Below are 20,412 nucleotides of genomic sequence, written 5' to 3'. Positions count from 1 at the left end.
CAAGTCATGATCCCAGGGTCCTGGGATAAAGCCCCACGTTGGGCTCCCTGCTCAGCAGGGGAGTCTGCTTCTCCCTCTCTGCTCCTCCCCTTGCTGTGCTCTCAAATAAATAAATAAATAAATAAATCTTAAAAAAAAAAAAGAACCAGATAAATACATATCACTAGGAAGCCATGGGTCATGTGGGAAGGAGAAAAGAACTAGTACTGATAATCCCCTTTACAACACTCTCGAATCCTGAAAGGGAAACGTTAGAGGCTCTATTTTTTTTTTTCTTGATAGCTCAAAAAACTGAGCCTCCAGAATTTAAGTCATTCATCCAGGTCAGACAGCAGTATGATGCTCAAGCAGAATGAGAATTCAAATCTCCTGCCTTCTGTGGTTTCTAGAGTGATGTAGCTTATTGACATGTAACTAACAGACATCTATAATAATCACATCCCTTAATTATGCTCCCTTGCAGAACTCAGTTCTCTCCAACAAAGGCCAGACCCAGCATTGTCCCATCTGTTAGCATGATCGTAGTGTTTATCATTTGTGTAGGACCTTCTGCAGTGTTTTTACAAGCTATTTTTACTATTACCACACTAATAAATTATTTATGGTGGGAAACCTGAATCAGAAAACTCTGGCTACTTGAAAACAGACTTTATTAAAAACATCTCCTTCCCCCTCCAACATGCACCCTCCCAAGGCACACCCACAATTATTTTGCCCTACTCTAAGCCTTAAAGATTGCACAAAGTCTGTGGAACGGAAGACACTTGTAGATGGCTGCCGAGAAAGGAATATGGAGGGAATATGGAGTTTGAAACTAATTCCTGAGCATGCAGTTTTAACTTGCAGCGACTGCTTGGTGCAGTCTAATCGCCCAATAGATCAGACTGTGAAGCATCACAGCTAGAAGTCATGAAGGGCAAGCAGCTATCCTGATGCCAGCAACCTCCCACAGCCTCCCATTCACCTACTCAAATAGTGACTGAAGGTCTAACTTTTAGCCTGGCAAGGTGCTGGGATGCCCCCTTGAACCAGACCGACCAGCTCTCAAGGAGTTGACATTCTGCAGAGAGGGATGGAGAGGGATGGACTGTACAAATAAAGAGTAAAACTGAACAGGGTAGTTTCAGATTGTACTAAGGACTGTGAAGAAGCCAGCCTTACCAAACTGGGGAAGTCACTGGCTTAACTCTTCTCTGGGGCCCTCTGTACCCTCATCTGGAAAACCGTGCAGCTCCCCGCCCCCCGCCCCGGGCCGCTCGCCCCAGTTTAAGACGATTAGGTTAAGGAGCTAGTTGGTGAGGGTCTCGGCACCTGCGCCCGGGCCAGGCCTGCTCGCCGCACTTCCTTTAGTCCCCGTCGGTCGGGCGGAGGGCCTCTCCCGGAACGCTCACCAAAGCTAAACAAAACTCCCCGCCTGCTGTTTCCCGGAGAAGAATTAACAGCCCAGAGGATGTCGCCCGGCGGGAAGGAGGGGAGGGTACAGCGGGTCCTCAAAACAAAAGCCCAGCCCCGGGCGCTGGAGCGAGGCTCAGGCGCCTCTAACATGCTCGGGGCGGCGCTGTGCGGAGCCGGGCGTCCCAGACGTAGGCACTGCGCGCTCAGAGTGCCGAGAGTAGGTTGGGGGACTGTCCCTGCTGTCTGCTCCCACCCCGCAGGCATCAGACGCCGCCCGGCCTCCCTGTCCTTCTCCTTCCTTTGCCACCCTCGGACTCGGGCCTGGCAGCGGACCCATTAACGGCAGTTCGGGGGTGGGGTGGGGGCTGTCCCCCTTCCCCACGGCCGCCTCGCAGGGGTAGCCCTCTTCCGCCCCAGAGCCGGGTTGAGGCGGCGAGAGAGGCCAGGAGGCTGCCGTCCCCTCCCCCAGCCCTGCTCTCGGCCCCTCTGTGCTCCCCCACCCCCCGTTCCCGAGGGGCCGTTGTGATTGCGGGACCCGATGTGACAGCAAGGGGCTAGGGGCGGCGGGGGGGGGGGTGTATCCCTCCTCCCCAGCCCCGCCCAGGAGTGACCCAGACGCCGCTCGGGTCTCCTTCCCGCACCTCGCCAGCCCGGGAGCGGCGGAAGGACCGGGCGCGTCTTCCCGAGCGCCGGGCCCCGCTCTCCCGGCGGCGGCAGCTGCGCCCGGGGGGGCGGGGAGCGGGCGCTGGGGGGGGGGGGCGGGGAGCGGGCGCTGGGGGGGGGGCGGGGAGCGGGCGCTGGGGGGGGGGGGGCGGGGGCGGAGGGGCGGCGGGAGCCCCGGCCTGGCAGCACGGCTTCAAGTTTCCACCGGCGCGTGGTTGTGCAAGAGCCGGAGGAGCGGGAGCCGCGAGCGCCTCGGAAAACAAGCCGAGCCCATAAACAAAGCCACGTGGGCTCGGGCGGGAGGGGGGGGGGGCCGGGCTGAGAGCAGGCGGCTCTTCCGGCAACAAAGGGCCGGAGCCTGCGGCCCGGGATAAATAGTGCGGCCGCGACGGCGGCGCAGCAGTCCGGCCAGCCCCGCGCGCCCTGCGGCCCTCCCCAGCGCCGCGCCCTCTGCGAACACAGGCGCTGGGCTCCGCAGCCGCCCCCCGTCGCCGGCTCCGGCGCCCGAGCACCCGCCCCGGGCGGCACTTCCCCGAGGCCGCCCAGCCGGTCCGGTCCGTCAGTCCGTCGAGTCCGTCGCGTCTTCCCCGGTGCCATGCCATTCCTCGGACAGGACTGGCGGTCCCCCGGGCAGAGCTGGGTGAAGACGGCCGACGGCTGGAAGCGCTTCCTGGATGAGAAGAGCGGCAGTTTCGTGAGCGACCTCAGCAGGTGAGTGGATCCGCCACCAACTTCCAGCCCCGCGAAACAGACCTGGGCTGGTTTCGGGGGCGCCGGGCGGGTGAATCGGGGGCAGGCAGGACTGGAACAGGGTGAGGAGGGGAGCCCCGGGCCGGGGGGTGGGGTGGGGAGTTGACAGGGTTTCTGCAGAGGTCGCCAGAGCACGGGATTCGGAGAATTTGGTTTCTCTGGTTGTTCAAGGTCAGCGTCTCCGAGCGGGCACAACTCTACAGACCCCCGGTCCCTCTGAGAATCTGACGATAACCGTGGATCTTGCCCGCAAACGTTCAAACTTAAGCACACAACTTCAGGGGACCCCTGTCTTAAGGACACGAGGCGCGCAGTTTGCCCGTGCGGGGGCGCGGGCGAGTGGGCTGCGCGCCTGTCACCGCTGGGGCGGCGGGGCTCGGAGCGCCCAAGGGCTGTGGGCACAAGTCGGGTGACGCGATGGGTCCTGGGTCCAGCACCTCCGGGCTCTTCCCACGCGCAGGCGACCGCAGAGTGGGCAGGGAGGATGAGTAACCAGGAAGGGGTGGCCAGATGGTCCCCTGGGCACCGGCGCTTGCGGGGAGGACTTGAGGAACCGGGGTGAAGACTTGCGGCGGCTGCAGAGCTGCGGAGGAGGGAAGGGGGGCGGGCATGGAACCCACAAGCTTTCTGCTTCTGAAAGGACGAAGCGTTAGCACCTGTTTCCTCGGGGGGGGGGGGGGCTTTCGGTCAGTTTTCTGGCCGAAATAATTTCAAGTGATGGCTATCGACTGCAGAAAGCCCACCTGGCTCAGGAAAGGTCCCACCTGAGCTCTGTCAGCCTGGTGGAAAAGCTGAGTTCCGCTCGATCGGGTGCTCCGCTTGGTTCATAACACAGGAGTGCTGTCTAATAAGTTAAGTAGTCTGGAATCTGTCAGTCCCGGATCTCAACAGTCGACTTTCAGATCCCCATTTGGCACAGGTGAGAAGGGCAATGAAAGTGGGTCCAGGGCGCCTGGGTGGCTCAGTCGTTGAGCGTCTGCCTTTGGCTCAGGTCATGATCCCGCGGTCCTGGGATCGAGCCCCGCATCGGGCTCCCTGCTCCGCGGGAAGCTTGCTTCTCCCTCTCCCACTCCCCCTGCTTGTGTTCCCTCTCTCGCTGTGTCTCTATCAGATAAATAAAATCTGAAAGGAAGAAAGGAAGGAAAGAAGGTCCAGAGGGAATCAGTGCAGCCCAGCCATCCTTGGGGGCCTTTTCTCACAGCCTTTGGTTGAAACCACTGGCCCCGGAGCCCTTAAATTGATTTCGGTGATGAGTTCTGTAACTGGATGGGGTTCCCGCTTACTGAGATTTACCAGTGATTTTTTTTTTTTTTTTTTTTGGCTGAGCCCCTGGCACTCAATTTTAAGAATACTATCCAAGTATGGTTATTTTGATAGCTTGACCTCCAGAGCACCCCCTCCCCCAGGCTGTCTGTGGTTTGTAAAGCGTTAAAACTCCTTTAGTCTTCCAATGAAAAAACAAAAAACCAAAAAGCATTTAATCCTAGGGGTCTGTCAGGAGAGATAAGAGCATATATAACTCTTACGTTAAAGATCCTTTGAGGCAGTTCCAGTGGAGTTTGGGGAGCAAATAAGAAATCTCATTTATGGAAAATCAGACCATTTACTTATAGTAAGAATAAAAAGACCAACGGCTGTCACTAGACTCTTCCCTTTTAGGGATGCAAGTTACCAATTATGCCTGAATTATTCTCCCTAGACTAGAAGGTTCCTTCCTTCGTACTCGTTCCTAAGGATGATCTGCTAGTTCAGTACTTTATTTCTGTACAACAGTTCAGATTCTCTCTGGGGAGGTGCAGCAATGATCTATCTGCTGAATGGTGTCGCAGCGGCTCACCCAGATAAAATTGTAGGATGCTCTTCAGTAGGATGCAGACCATTGGGCTCAGCAGGAATACAGAGCCTCTAGTTCCTATAAATATTCACACTCTATCTGCTCCAGGAGATAAGCTGGTTTCACTCCCCTTTAGGAGCAAATAGTGGTGCCTCTCTGGCCATAGTATGGGAGACCTGAAGATGGTTTTAATTTACCACAGAAGTTTAACCTAGGCTGGATCAGGTAGCTTCACACCCCTCTGTCCCCTTCATGAGCCTCCTTTCTTTCCTCCCATTTCCTGCCTTCTGAGGTGTGGCACTGCCATAGTTACAACAAATGGTGATCAATATAGGGACCACCTGTGGCTCTTGGATGAGTCAGAGTTTAGGAATCATCTGGTAGCTCCTAGCAAAGCAGCTGGCTGTTTGTGGAGTATTTTTTTTTCCTCCATCAATTGTAAACAATCTCTTCCCTACTTAGCATGAGAAGTCTGCCAACTTAAAAGCAGTTGGCCTTCTGAGACCTAGGTTTGTAGTCTCAAATATCCCCACTGTTTTTAGCCTTGGTGATGTTTCTAGGTGATGTGAGGTTTGGGCTGAATGCCTGCCTACACAGGTGAAGCTGAATGCCTCTCCTGTTAAGAGAAAACAAAAGGCAGACCCTTTCAAAAGGGGGAGGAACAGGAACGGGTAATAAAACAGAGAACTACAGAGGCAGAGTACACTTCTCTAATTCCATGTACCATCCTGTGAGCTGCCTGAACAAGGGTAGGGAATGAAGGGTGCCTTTGGCGTGTCCCAACCTGGGGACAGTGTTTAGTGTTGACCACGGCATGTCTGCACAGCACACCTTCTCTGGACTCTGCTGGCCACTGTCTCCATGTTCCGAGCCCCATCCCCCTCCAACAGCAGAACGGTACTAAGTCCATGCCAGCTCGGAGCCCCTTCTCACCAACAACCTCCCCCCGCCCCGACTCCCGCCTCACCCACCCCCAGGATGAGTAATCTCAGCGATGGTGAGCCTCAGGCCCCTCTTCTCCAAGTCTACAGTCCTGCAGCTGAAAACACCAATGCTGCTTTCCAGTATAGTTAAGGCTGAACCAGGAAGCAGGAAGTTTACCTTGGTACCCTGGATGAGTAGTGCAGGAGACAAAAATAATAGTTCAGATTTTTATGAGTGCTTACTGTGTGCCAGGAAGCCACTGGTCTATGAGCTTCATATATTAGGCTGTTTGTTTTACCAAAACAATCTGGGTGCTAGCCAGGGGAGTTTGACCATTTGGGTATGGATGGGAGCAAATTAGCATAGAAATCTCCCTGGCCTTACTCTACTACTAAGCCCTTTGGGGCAGTCGCAGCTTTCTTAAATGCCCTGTTAATGCAAACAAAATGAGAAATAGGCCTCTTTCTTTCCCTTCCCTCCCTTTTTATCTCCTTTGCCCAAAAGGTCTTAATTTTGAAATCTTTCCACCTTTTCTAAAGTTGTCTTTCAGTATCTTGGTATGTGTGTGTTGATAGTATAGGGCTGGGAGAGGTCATTTTTTTCTTATTCTAGGCCTGTGCCTATAAAAATCAAGATTAGTAAAAACTGACCACAAAATAGCAACTTTTTTTTTTAAGATTTTATTTATTTATTTGACAGAGAGACAAGGAGAGAGGGAACACAAGCAGGGGGAATGGGAGAGGGAGAAGCAGGCTTCCTGCTGAGCAGGGAGCCGGATGCGGGCCGGGGCCAACCCCAGGACCCTGGGATCCTGACCTGAGCCAAAGGCAGACGCTTAATGACTGAGCCACCCAGGCGCCCAAAATAGCAACTTTAGTGGCTATTATTGAATTTAATGAAGAAAGTAGCCTCTTTAAATAGTTTTTGCTTTAAAAAAAAAAAGTCATGGTTCCTAAATGGCGGTGGCTTTTCTTGTTAAAATTTTCAGTTGTGGGGCGCCTGGGTGGCTCAGTCGTTAAGCGTCTGCCTTTGGCTCAGGTCATGATCCCAGGGTCCTGGGATCAAGCCCCGCATCAGGCTCTCTGCTCGGCGGGAAGCCTGCTTCTCCCTCTCCCACTCGCCCTGCTTGTCTGTCAAATAAATAAAATCTTTAAAAAAAAAAATTTTTTTTTTCAGTTGTAATTTTCCATTGGCTTTGCATTTCCTTGAAATGGAGATAATTGAACTCTCAAAATTATTGCTTGACAGAAAACCTATAAGCAGGCAACACAAATAAATCTCCTAGCCCTTCCTTCCAGGCCCTACCTCAGGAATCCAAAACCTAATAACCAAGAGAAAAGTGCAGGGTTTGTCTTTGGTTGAAGCTTTATCTACATTCGACAGTGGGAGAGCATCATCAATGATGTCAAATTCTTCTTAAACTAACTTTGGAAATGAGCCACTTTGCCTTAAAGCAGATCATTGTCATTTCTATAAGGAAGGCAGGTGCTCAAACTCCTTTGGGTAATGTTCTCAATTAGAAGAGAGTAAGATAAACTATAAATACTTAAAATTTCTGGGGAATGGCCACAGTCTATGGCCCAGGCTCTGAAAACTTTCTGCTAGATCTCAAATGTGTGATTAAGAGAATAAAACCACTTCATTTTATGGTTCTCTACAGGTGGAATTTAGGCTCTTGGTTTTCATTCATGGTGCATGAGTGTGTTTTCTTTAAAAATAAGCCTTAATGTGGCCTCTTTACACACAAAACGTTCTAACTTTGCTTTCTAAAGCTGTTCTCAGCTTTGGTATATCATGGACCAGTCAAATGACCTTCCCTCTTTTTCCCTTCCCCTCAACTTTGATTGAAATTTCTTGGTGGCTCTAAGGACTCAAGAGTTCAGCTCTCCCTTTGTTCTGCCCCTCTTTTCCTGCTGAGCTGGGAGCAGGTAACTGGTTGCTCAGTGCCTCTGTATGCTCTAGTCATGCAGGTAGACAAGCACCCGCTTCTGTGTGTCACAAAGCCTGGCCCCAAACATTCACCCTTGGCTTGCTTAAGAAACTGTCTCTAAGAGAGGGTATTTCTGCAGTAATCTCTGTGAAACCTAAAAATATCCTGTTTCCCCCGAATGAAAAGAAGGCTGTAGTTATTAGGAAACTCAGTAAATGGCCTTCCTGGGGCAGATTAACAAATGATTATCCATCAAGCTCCTCTCTATGGGTCCAGAAACACCAAGTATATTGCTGGTGATGCCACGTGTGTTTATGTAGCAAGATACTTATTGAAGTGCTACTTGAGGAGTGATTGCAGCAACAGGATACTGGAAATTGTTTTAAACCCTCTTTTCTCTTTTACTATTTACATAATGTCCATGGAAGGGAGAAGCGCAGGTGTGCCTCATTTTACCCAACAGATGTATGTCAGAAGATCTGAAGCAAATCCCATTTTAAATTCAGCAGAGGAACTCAGAAAATTAAAGGACTCCGATATATTGGTGATAGAAGAAAAAGCCCCCAGTTTATGTTTTCCCAGTGGGCATTATAAATCCTGCCTTGCTCATCCATATCCATGGGGTTTGGGGAAGCTACTCACTATTCCTGATATTTCTCTATCATCCCTTCTACAGAAACTCTTCAGAGACTCACTGTAAAGTTACATGGTGCAATAGCCTAGAACTCAGCCTACTGACGGAAATATGCACCCGACCCAAGTTGAACCTGTGCATCCTTCAGTGACCTGTGATTAGGGCCCTTCTGTCTTTTCAGCCCTTATAAATTTATGAACTGTGAATTCAGCTGGTTTCATTTAGGACCCGAGGTCTTTACCCCATAGCATGATGCCTAGTGTTAGTCACGGAATTACATGAAACTTAAACAATTAGCACTGTACACTAAACATCTCCTAGAAATGGGGGGTATAAGTCTGATTTTTGGCAAATGTGATCATGTTTCAAAGGCATGATAGAAGCATACTCTTTAAAAGCAGCTTGGGTACACTTTAAATGGGTGGATTGTATGGTATATGAATTCTATCTCCATAAAGCTGGGTTTTTTTTGTGGGTTTTTTTTTGTTGTTTGTTTTTTTAGAAAGCAGCTTAGGGTGGATGCTTTTACAAAATGAAGGCATTGTGGACTACAGTGATACCGGTAATCTTCCCTCTCCCTCCCCACTGCAGTCATCATTTTTGCTTAAAGTAATACTGTAGTGCCCGGCATAGCCCTTAGTAAAAGGGTGCAGGGCTGTGTATCCAACACAATGGCAGGCACTGTTGGAAATTCAAAAGAAGTAGAAGCCCCCATCCCTGCCTTCCACAGAGCTGTGAGAATATTTCATCCCCGAAGAGGAAGGTCTGTGCTTGAACAGACTTCTTTTCAGGGGGGTTTACTGTTGTGTTTGGGAAGATGTATGTTTGTGTTTTATAACCCAGTCAGTTATTTATAGAAACAGCTCTTACTGAAGTGTAGCTGTCACGGCTCATCCCCTGTTCTGTTGTTTGGTCCTAGTTACTGCAACAAGGAAGTCTACAACAAGGAGAATCTTTTCAACAGCCTGAACTATGATGTGGCAGCCAAGAAGAGAAAGAAGGACATGCTGAATAGCAAAACCAAAACTCAGTGTAAGCCATTTGTTCTGAACTTGGAAGAAAGCTGTTTGAAGATCCTTAGGATGGGTTCTTGGTCGGGGGCGGGAGGGAGGGGGTACCAGACCCCGAATGTGAGACATCTGCTTTAATGCTGACTGTGTCGTTGACAGCGGTTACTGGGATCTTTGCACTCAAACTGGCTGTGCATTTTACAAGCAAGATTAATGTGTACTTTATAGTCTTGTTTATAAGTCAGTTGGTAGTTGGGGTGTTTTTCTCCTGCTTGTCACTTACATCTGACATAGTTAATTTAGTTATTATCCAGTGATATGGTCAGCTGAATCAGTTCCAGCATGTGTTTTTATTTGGCTTTGGGCTTTGAGGCTTTGGAAATAGATCTGTTTCTCCCTCTTTCCTTGTATAAATACCATTACATTTCTAGATGCCATATGTAAGAGTATAAAGTTCTATTAGTAAGCGGGAATTACAGATCTTTAGTTTAATCCACCTGTACAAGATGATTTCCTCATGTTACCTGCTTTATTTCTACTTTTTATGGCCTTGTATAAGTTGTAGGCTTGGCATTCAAAACAAACTTGTCCTTGGGCATTTGGTTTTTTTGGTTTTTGGTTTTTTTTCAATTTGGAGCTTTGGTCTACTAAGTCTGATAATCAAAGATTTGGAGTGCTTCAGACCAAGCGAGCTATAACACCAGTATGTAGGCACTGCAGATGTCAGGCGTTTGCATCTCTTAGATTGTTAGTAGAGTCTTCATCTTTTTTGTCAAAACGTTCGACACTTTGGAATACATAAAAAAGAAACAAGTTTAAAATTTGGAGCATGTTGCAAATTTTAAAGCTGTGGGGGGGTTTTGGGTTTTATTTATTTATTTATTTATCTATTTATTTATTTATTTATTTTTTGCCTCTGTAGATTTCCACCAAGAAAAATGGATCTATGTTCACAAAGGAAGTACTAAAGAGGTGAGCATTCATCTGTTGATTAAAGAATATGCTTAGCTTTAGGCCTCTCCCGACAGGGTAGAGGGGGAAACTGGGCAAGAATATTACTTAAGATCATGGCTGTCTTCTTGGGCGCAGGTAGTAGTGACTGCCACCTACCCAACCATCAGAGTTTAGGGCTACAGAGAGAGTGAGAAGCAAAGTTGCTGGGCGGGCTCCCCGGTCATTCAGTGAGATAAGTGTTTGGTGGTTAGCCTTCTTTCTCCAGTCTTTTGTTCTGAGATCTCTTCAGACTCCACCTTTGTTAAGTTTTAGCCCTAGAAGGGCTAACCACTAAACACAGCAGAAGTTTTAGTGCCTGTGCAGGGGACAAGACATGGTAATAAGTACATTTGGCACTTTATAAGACCCTTTTATGTACATTTTCTCTCTGCACAGGCATCTGCTCAGATACCTAGGATACAACACAGTATGGCAGAATGATAGAATTTCTGTCACTGTCAGGGACCTTGGTGAATTTGTACATCCTTGTGTGGTTCGAGGCTCTGCCGGGGGGTCAGGAACATACCCGTGACCACCCAGATACTTGGAGCAGAGCTGGGACGGAGTCAGGGCTCTCTGCTCCCAGTTCCTTGTGTGTTCACAGGTAAAAGATCAACACTTCTTTTTGCTTCCTCGTGAAGCCTTAAAAATGCTTCTGATGATCACAATGAGAAAAGCACTAAAGATACGAGGTAGCACACAGAGCTGACACCAGGAAATGTAATTCCCCTCCCAGGGGATGTTACAGTGACCAGCTATCATCATGTCACCCATCAGACATCCAGCTCCTGACCTTCCCTTGATAAGCAGCTACTTATGATTTTCCTATTCAGCTTTGTGCAAGGGCTCAAATGGTACAAATCATGAGGAGGGGTGTTTAACACGTGAGTCACTGACTAAAGCAGCTGTTGGCTACTCTGCCCATCGTTATGGCTCGCAGGGGGTTCCCAGAAAGAGCTGCTCACAGCAGGAAAGCCACAGATGGCCACAGGTCACCTGAGACAGGCACCCAGCTTGTCAGTAGAGTCCAGGGGGATTGTTCTGGAGAATGACCTCTGCGCCCCCTGTTTTCACGTTCAGCGCCATGGATACTGCACTTTGGGGGAAGCTTTCAACAGGCTGGACTTCTCAACTGCTATTCTGGATTCCAGAAGATTTAACTACGTCGTACGGGTAAGTCTCTGTAGGTTTCGAGTCTCAGTTGAATTGTCTTTTCAGGTTGTCTTGAGGTAGTTTCCTGCCCTGCCCCCCAAAATAACTTCTTAGGACCCTGGGAATTTTGAGGAAAGCAGAAAACAGACTTGTCAACTCCCCTCTCTCTAGATGTACTTCACGTCCTTACGTGGATCCCATTGGGATGTCCCTGACATTGGCTGTGACAGACAGCAGTGGCCATAATGCTCCTGTGAGCCACTCCCAGCCCACGGATGAAGGGGAACACACTGCAGGCAGCAAGGGCTCTGGCAGCAACATTAGCAAGAGTGAGTTCAGTAGCAAGCAAGCCAGGAAAACGCCATGGCTTGTTTTAAAAACCTTGTGTACCTCGGGTTCTTCTCACTGTCCTCCTCGTCCTGCTTGAGCGGACTCTCGGTGACCCCAAGGCAGTCGTGGTTTAGGCTACAAAACCAGAGGAGTTCAGAGCACCCCTGAGTTTCTTGCCCATGACTCCCTTCCACCCCCATGGGATAACCTATTCGGTTTTTGGTCTCGCGTTCACTAAAACTTGAAACTCCCTGTTTGGACCACTTGCTTTCCATTTGAAACCCTATGTTGGGGGCGGGGGGAGGGATTTTTTTTAATAATGAGCTTTAGCGAAATATTCATGATGAACGGAGTAAAGCAAATGAGTCTAACCATACCCCTCAAGTCCATGATTCTTTTTAATCAGTTTATTATTGTTTCCCCCACTCTTAGCTGTCTTGTGCGTTTCTGTCAGTGGTTCAGCCGGGGAGGTCATGGCTGTTTGGGTGTTGGTTGGTTGGGTTTTTATTTTCTTTCTCCCTGGTTGTTGTGCTACTCCATGTCGGGTCACTGAGTCAGATGATTGCACAGCTCAGCCAGAGCGATGACATCAAGCCCCCTTGAGGCCTGGATCATTCACCTGTCTTCTGGGCAGATGCAGGCCTGGCTGTCCCAACGGACCTGATACCCAGGCCTCCTTGGAGGTCAGAAGCTCTGAGCTGAGCGTGTGACCACATAAGCAGATCTGTCCGCTCTCAGCTGAGCCCTTATTGCCATCCAAAAGGGATGAACATGAGAGAGCTTCTGGATGAGATGTTCGTGTCATTCAGTGTGACTCTGCCCCTCCGGCAGAGATCCCTGTGGCCTGCAGCCCAGCCCAGGCTGGGTGGAGAGAGGCCTGGCAGGAAGCTGGAATCTCTGTTGCTAAGAATATGAATAGTTTCCACGTTCTAGGTGTCAGGGGAGGACACCCAGTGCTGACGTCTTCGTTGCAAACGGATCAGCAAAATGGTCCGTTCTTAGATGGTGCTCTTTCCTACCTATTTTTCCTTTCACAAGAAATAAGGCAAAGGGACAAGATCACAATAGCCAAAATCTATTTCCGCGTAATTATGTGCACTCACCTTTATCCTTTCATTAACCCTATGGAGTGTGGGAACTTGGATGATCTGTTTAAACAAAGGGGAGTACGGCAACGTAAAATGACCTGCTCGAGGTCACAAAGCTACATAAGCAACAAAATCGGAATCCAAAACCTGGTCCATCTTAGAGTCCACACTCTCAACCGCTACAGGGAGTCCTCTGCAAACAGAGGATGGAAACGTACAATGGTCTGAGGTCAGGTGGTGTCTCCACTACATTCAGGCTAGTTCAGCCTCCCTAAGACTCCGCTGCCCCTTCTATGAGGATTTACAACAACCTCACAGGGTAGCTGTCCACTCGGTAATGTGTTTTCTGTGGAGATACCCTGCAAACCAGAATCTGTTATTCAGGGTCAGCTACAATATTATTACCTACTAACCAAAATTATTATTGATTCTCCCTAATATGCCTTTTCAGGCCAGTTGATAAATGTTTTTCTCCTTAACAAAAAAAAAAAAAAAAAGAAAAGAAATCTTGCACTTGATAAAGACCCAGCATAGAGCACTGGTATCTGATAGTATCTAATTGTAAACTGTGAGCACTTTTCCTTCAATAATCTTTAAGTCAGAGAAACTGCTACACGCTTTCAGAGTTGTCAGGTTCAGCGGTAGTGGAAAAATGTCTCTATTTTGGAAAGAGCCATCTTTCTTTTTCCCCTTCACTGTTAGAGTCCTCTATAATTTGAGAAATAATGTTATTTTTATAAAGAGCTTAAAACATTTTAATGATAGGCACTGCGTTCTGAGGGTTTTCTATAAGACACTCTAAGCCCATCTCATATATACTTCTTATCCTAAAGCCAACTTTGCAAAGTAGCTTGCCAATACATCCTCCCCATCTTACTGCCTCCACCTAATGGTTTCCTAATACAGTACTACAGTGATTCCTTAGTTCCAGTGAACGACTGAACCAGCTTTGAAAGCCTTAAAAAAAAAAAAAAAGTTTTTTAATTCTTTAAAGCCAAGTACATTTTTTTTTTTAAAATGTGTTGTGTCCATGCTGGCTGTCATCTTCAGAAACAGACCATGCAGCGGGAATAAAAGAGATGGCTAACAGGGCTATCTCGAGATTTCATCATTTTTGTCAGTAAGTATGAAGCCTTTATGGAATGTTTTGAATCAAAACGTTTGAATATAAACTGGAAAGGTTTTCATATGGCATTTGTACCTTATTTCGATAGGCTTCGGGTTCTACTCACTGCCATCATCCCCTTCCCTACACACCCCCAGTGGCTTAACTACAATTTTAACTGTGGGTTTTAAAGAGGATTTAAAATCTTTAGCGGCAACAACTTACCCATTTTATGAAAGGCCGTTTTAAAAATTGGTTTACACCGTGCCTCTGGGCCAACACGTTTTGGAAATCCCCCTGGGGAGCTGGTGAGGATTCTAGGGGCTGGGCTGGTGGTGGGCTTGGCGCTTGGTCACCACGAGGAGGTGAGTGCTGATTAATGGAGCTAGGGCACAGAGAGGCCATTGGGGAATGTGGGTCTCCAGTAAACCAGGAGAGGGTTTTGGAGGTCACACACCGACTCATGGCTCTCTGAAGTGAGCCTGCTGTGGCCCACTGGTTCTCATTTGAGCTGGCTGCACATTAGAATAGCCAGCAAAGCCTGTTGGTCTACAGAAGCCCACCTCTAAAGCATCTGATTTAATTAGTTGAAGGTGGTGCCCACACATTGCTACTTAAATTTGTCCTTCAGGTGATTTCAAGTTTGTTTTCAAGTTTGAGAACCAGCTCAAAAAACTACTGGGAGCCCAAAAGCCATATTTTGCATATGGCATTTTTAAACAAGATACAGCAAGGCACACAGGCAGGAGAGGATCTTAATGCTTTAATGCCAGGATGTCCTCTGACCTGGTCTCTCAGCTCTCTCTAAGGGCTGTCGATGCCCCCTCCAGACCAGCAAGGTCCTGGGGAACCTTGAGGGCCACTCCTGACTGGAATGAATGGACCCATAGGTGCTAGCAGATCAGAAAGGACAAGCAAAAGCTTGCAACCCCGCTCTCTAGCCCTCTGCAGCAAAAAAGGACATCACAACCTAAACGCAGGCACATTCTTATTTTTTTCTGCATCACCACCCTAAGATCATTTGAATGTTTCCAGCAAGTTACTGCATTCCTACCACCCCTGAAAGTCTTGTCCAAAAACATGTTTTAGTTTAAGTTGACTGGCGGTTTGGCAAACAAAAGGCTGAAATATGGCACTGTGACTCAAATTCAAACCCAATGCCTTAAAATTAAGGGTGTGCTGTTGCCAACCCCCTGGTGGGTCGTGATGTGCCTGAGAAGCCTGGCCCCTTCACTGGGTTCCTCTGCTGCAGTGACCTTGGATTAATTTGGCACTGCACAGACCCGGCGCCTTCCTCGGATGGAGGGTGGCCGCTGCCACCTGGGTCTTAAAACCAGGGGTTCTGTTTTTCCATTGGGACAGAGAAGCTGGGATGGAGGGAAGGCGGCCAGTCACCCCAGAGGCAACAAATCAAAAGAACAGAGCCATTGTGAGCCTATTTGAAAAGGACTCGCAGAAATGGTTGGGAATTGTGAGAATCCACTGCAGGGCAATTAACGTTTGAGGGCACAGGGTGGGGTCCTTCAGTGACTGCGGATTAGGCTGCCAGTGATTTTTAGAGGAGAAAGTCTGTGTCTCTTAGAATTTCTGGCTTTCGGTCCTAACAAGCACTCAGGCTTGCATTGCAGATCCTGCAATGTCTGGGTACCCACAGAAGTGGGGAGCTACCTGAAGAAGTAAGGGTGCCTGCAGAACCATGGAAATAATGGAGTGCATGCAGAAGTAGGTGCTCCCCACTTGCGTGAGCACCCTCCTGAGAAAATGAGGGATGGCCAAGAGCCCAGAACAGTGGTGTTTTGGACCATGGACTCCTAAACAAACAATGTAAGCATGTACTCTCCATTTATGTGTGTTCATAAATTCATCTGTGAATCACCTACCTATAAAAGGTAGGTATCTGCCCCATCATGTTGCTCAGAGAATTCAAACTGAATTTAAATGCTTTCCAACAGTGCCTGGTTACGTGATAAGCACTCGATGAGAATCACTTGTTGCCATTAATATCCTCATCTTTCGGGTCCTGATTACAGGCATTAGAAAACACACAGTAGAAAGATGATAGAAATAATAGAGATTAAAGATGAAATGGAGAGATTGATGTTTTATGGTTTTTCTGCCTACTTTCCTCTCCCATCCCACTTTGGAGACCGCAGGATCAAATTTTTTTCTTAAGGACTCAGAATCTAACCCTATCCCACCATGGGCCCAGAAATATATTTTATACAAAAATTCTGTCTAGTTTCTAGGTTAAGTCAGGTGCTTACTATGCAGGGGGTGGGAAATGATAAATTGGACAGGTGAGCTGACTTTTAAATACCAATCAGCAGACTTTTTTCCCATTCAAGGAGGTAAGTTCCTGAGAGCATTTGGCACTGTATTCTAAGTGCTCCAGTTGAGGGTAAAACAGAGGGGTTTTTTTCCAGTATCTGTAAGCTAGGATCGGAAAGCCCCTCAGGTCCACTGATGGAGGAGCTCCAGTAGCAAGAAGTTGACAGCATCCTCCTGCTAGATCCCCAGAGATCACAGACTCCTTCAGGTGAATGCCTTCACATTCCTAAACAGAGATTTCTGGATGCAACCCGTAACATTTACCTAGTGTTACCAAAGCCACTTGAGAATCAACAAATACCTGGCCCTTGCTTGTCAGGAGCTTCTGGGCTACTCCGGGGGACAAGGTTCAACCACGGAGATGGCAAATGGGGTTTTGGTCCTGTCTAGGAGAGTGGACGAAGGGGGTATTGGAGACAGCTTTTTGGAAGAGGTAGAACCTGAGATTGAAGAACCAGCCTCTTTCCCTGAAGGATGGCCAGGATTTGGTGAGGTAGGGAGGCAAGTAGCAGGCTTTGCAGGGATGAGTGGCAGGCGTAGAAACCTGGACGGGGGAAAGAACGGGAGTGAAGTGCAGGTGGGCCAGGGACCAAGGGCGATGTGACATCCAGCCTCATGGAATCCTAGGGTAGAGGTGAAGCAAACAGAACTGTTCCGATTGATGCAACAGGGAGCAGGGCACCATTACAAGTTCAAAAATATCTGGGATGGATAGAAGACAGGCGAGTTTCTCTCCGATGAGAATACAATTAATTTGTATAAACTTGGCCCTCCTTCTTAGGATTTTAACACCCTCCGTTAGAGAGATGTTTCCCTTGCAAATAATATTTACCCAATCTTGACGTGCCTGAAGATTATTAATGTCTCTGAAATGTTCCCTCTTCCAACCTGTCAGTGTTCAAGCTCAAAGTCAGAAGAAAACTTTCCCGGTTTTTAATCTGTGTTCTCCCCTGAATAAAGAAGGGTCTTGAAAGTACATGGCACTTGGTACAAGCAGAGGCCCTGCCTGACGTAACCAAGGGTTTCTTGCAGAAGACAAAAGCTTCCTAGAGAACCCCAGCTTGGGGACTGAGCATGTGAGAAATGTCAGGCTTCTTGCAGCTTCTTTCCTGCCTTTGATGACCCGGAGGCTCATTTCTCCATCAAGACCTGTAACTCAAACTTCAGGGCCCACTGTCCTAGGAGATGGAAGAATTTAGAGATAAATTATGTTCCTAACCACGTTCAATGCAAGATAGAGTATGCTTTGAGCACCAGCCTATGGTTAACCTCCATGTGGTTTTGTCTCAAGTGGGCAGGGCAGCTACTGCGTCTGTGGATGCTTCTGAAGCCCTGATTTTAGTGTCCCTCTAGATCTCAGCCGCTTGCCTTCCTGGAAGGTGTCTGTCATATGTGTGCACTGTAAGTGATTTAACTGCTGAAACATCAGCCTGGGACCAGACCCTGTCTGACTCCCAGCCTGACAGTCCACAGACCATCTGCCATTGACCGTGATGGTGTCATCTGACCATTACGAGCCCCCTCCTCTATAGAGGAGGGACACTCGTGCCCAGGTCCCTTGCCGCTACAACACGCATGGATTCTAAAAGACAGATGTATTAGAAAACAAATAGCGGTCACCCACCTACCATGTGCCAGGCCGGGGGTGGAGTGAGAGGGAAGGAAACAAGCCTTGCTGTCTTGAGGTTCAGATCCCAATTAGACCATCCTCGAATGAGGACACAAGATCATTGCAGAGACAGGTCAGTGGCACAATGAGACCGGACGGTTCCCGTAGAGGAGGGTCTGAGCAGGTGACCTCCAAACTGGGGCCCGAAGGGTGGGTTGGAGCCAGCTCGGGGAGATGGGGAGACGTGACAGGGGCAGAGGCTGGGGGGCGGGCCTGAGCTGGCCCCGTGCAGGAAACCCAGGACGGGCTGTGCGGCTAGAGCAGAATGAGTCGGGGAAGTGCAGTGCAAAGTGATGCTGGAGATGGGGCATAGGCCAGATCAGGGAGGACGTTGCCCCGGCCACGGAAGGGAGTTTAGACTCTTCTTGAAGTGCAAAGGGAAGCCGCTTGAGGGTTTCCAGCAGAGCAGTGACCCGAGCTCATGTGTTTTGTAAAGTATGAATGCTCTGATGAACTGAAGGGGAGAGAAGAGAAGACACCTGCTCTTTCTGCGGCAAAGTGAGAGAGAAGGGAAATCTCCCTTCTGCCAGTCATGGTCCACACACCACTTCAAACTGTGGTGGTATCCGCTCTAAGGTTTGCTCTGCGATATCGCTTAGATTGCAAGATTAACACTCGATTTTTCTCCTGTTCAACGTCTCCAATACCGGCATGAGCCAAAGCTGAAGGGCAGGATGTGGTTTCCACATGCAGTGACCACCATCCCTTCCTCTGGTAGCCCAGAGCCATTCCTGTGACTGCACAGCGAGTCACTGCAAATCGTGCCGGATACCCAGACTGCCCACGCGGCAGTGATGCCGTGGAATTCGGGGGGAGCCTGAGAGCCCTCGTGCTCCTCGTCCTCCTCTTGACCGTCTCGCTCCCCCTTAAACACGGCTGCAAATTCCTAGCACCTGGGCTCAGATCTGCCCAGCAGAAAAGAAACAGCTATTTCCCAACAAGACATTTTCCTCTGCTCTCTTGTGGCTGGGGGCAAAGAATCCAGCTGGCTAAATCCTCTTGGTAAATAAACGGCTAGCTAGAGTCCTGCTCCCCTAGGCACACAGCTCTCTTAACACAGAAGTAAAAGGAACCAATTCTGACCCCTTTACCACCAGTTGCACATAATACTGCCTACCCACTGGGGCCCGCGGAGTTCTGCGGGTGTGGAAAGGAGACCTAAATGGTTTACCGAAAGCAACTGCCCCGTCCCAGTCGTGTTATTAACACTTTCTGGGGATGATTTCTCCCTTCCCGGTAAAAGCTGATCACCTGTCACAATGTCATCTTAATAGAGAATTTCTAGACTCTGTCTTCTAGAACATAGCAATACATGATATTGCTACTAGTTTTAAAGTTTGGCCCTAGGTGTAAATTTACCTGACCCTGAAAAGCTGAAGTCCTTAAGTGATCAAAATACATGTTCTCTGTTAAGACACAAATGGGCGCAAGCCTTGGCTCCACCACTTACTATTGCTGGTATGACTTGAGTTACTTAATTTCGTTGAGCCACACTGTCCTCTTTTATCAAATGGAGAACCCAACTCATCGGCTCACCATGGAAGACTAAACAAGATCAGATCGTACAGGTAAAGTGCTTAGTGCCGTCCCTGGTATGTAGTAACCCCCCGCATTGTTAGCAAAATAAGACCTCAGGGTAGATGCAGCTATGTAAGACATAAAATGTATCAACATTAACTCTCATCAACAGATAGGGAGCCATTAAATGGATCACAAACATAATAAAAATGACAGAAAGGAATATTAAAATTTGAAACCATTTAAATATTTGGTTGACAATGAATAAAATTGAAATGCAGGGATTCTAAAGATCTTTAAGCCAGCTCTACTTTAATAGTTCACTATCCCCTCCCTAGCAGTAATACTACCTAGTAATAGTCTCTGTATTATGATAAAAACTAATAATTTGAGTATATATATATATTCTTTATACCAGACACTGTTGTGAATGCTTTATGAACACAGTCAATCTTCATTGCAACTCTGAAGTGGATACTATTATTCACATTTTACAGATGGGGAAACTGAAGCAGGAAGTTTGGTTCTGAAACCCTCTTAAACTCTACACACACAACACACACACACATTTCTTAAACTTTATGATATATCTGTGACATATATTACATTTATATATATCAGAGATATAGATCAGAAGTTGGTAAACTATGGCCCAAGGACCAAGTCTGGCCCCCCACCTGTTTTTGTAAATAAAGTTTTATTGGAACACAGCCACATCTACTCATTTACATATTGTATGACAACTGCTGAGTTAAGTAGTTGAGTAGTTGTGACAAAGAGCATATGGCCCACAAAGCCCAAAATATTTACTATCTGGCCCTTCACAGAAAGTTTGCTAAATCTTGATATCAGCTGTAAACGTCACTAAAAGATTGGGGTCTGGAAGAGATGAAATAATACCTTGTATTTGGTATTTAGAGTGACTTTTCACATATTTATCTCTTTAATTCTCCTAACAACCCTGTGAAGTAGGTAGTCTTTGTATTTCCATTTTAGAAATGAAGAACCTGGGGTTTTGAGAGGTTAGCAGACTTACACCACAGACTAGACCATAAACTCCATAAGTCTAGGCATCGTGTGTCTTTATTG

The 20,412-nt window shown here is 47.9% G+C and overlaps 1 protein-coding gene across 1 annotated transcript in view; it reads left to right on the top strand.

The window, feature by feature from the left end:
• The first annotated feature begins 2,322 nt into the window (after window positions 1–2,322).
• FBXO32 (F-box protein 32) overlaps window positions 2,323–20,412 on the top strand; it is a 32,900-nt gene continuing 14,810 nt past the window's right edge. Inside the window, exons 1-4 of the mRNA XM_027582472.2 lie at window positions 2,323–2,769; window positions 9,050–9,162; window positions 10,063–10,112; window positions 11,214–11,306. Coding sequence (XP_027438273.1) covers window positions 2,654–2,769; window positions 9,050–9,162; window positions 10,063–10,112; window positions 11,214–11,306 — 372 coding nt within the window. The 5' untranslated portion in view covers window positions 2,323–2,653. The remainder of the gene's footprint in view (window positions 2,770–9,049; window positions 9,163–10,062; window positions 10,113–11,213; window positions 11,307–20,412) is intronic.

The sequence above is a fragment of the Zalophus californianus genome, chromosome 4 (assembly GCF_009762305.2).
Source record: "Zalophus californianus isolate mZalCal1 chromosome 4, mZalCal1.pri.v2, whole genome shotgun sequence".
Lineage (NCBI taxonomy): Eukaryota > Metazoa > Chordata > Mammalia > Carnivora > Otariidae > Zalophus > Zalophus californianus.
The sequence above is the reverse complement of the archived record's forward strand: the minus strand, read 5'-3'. Positions and strand labels throughout refer to the sequence as shown.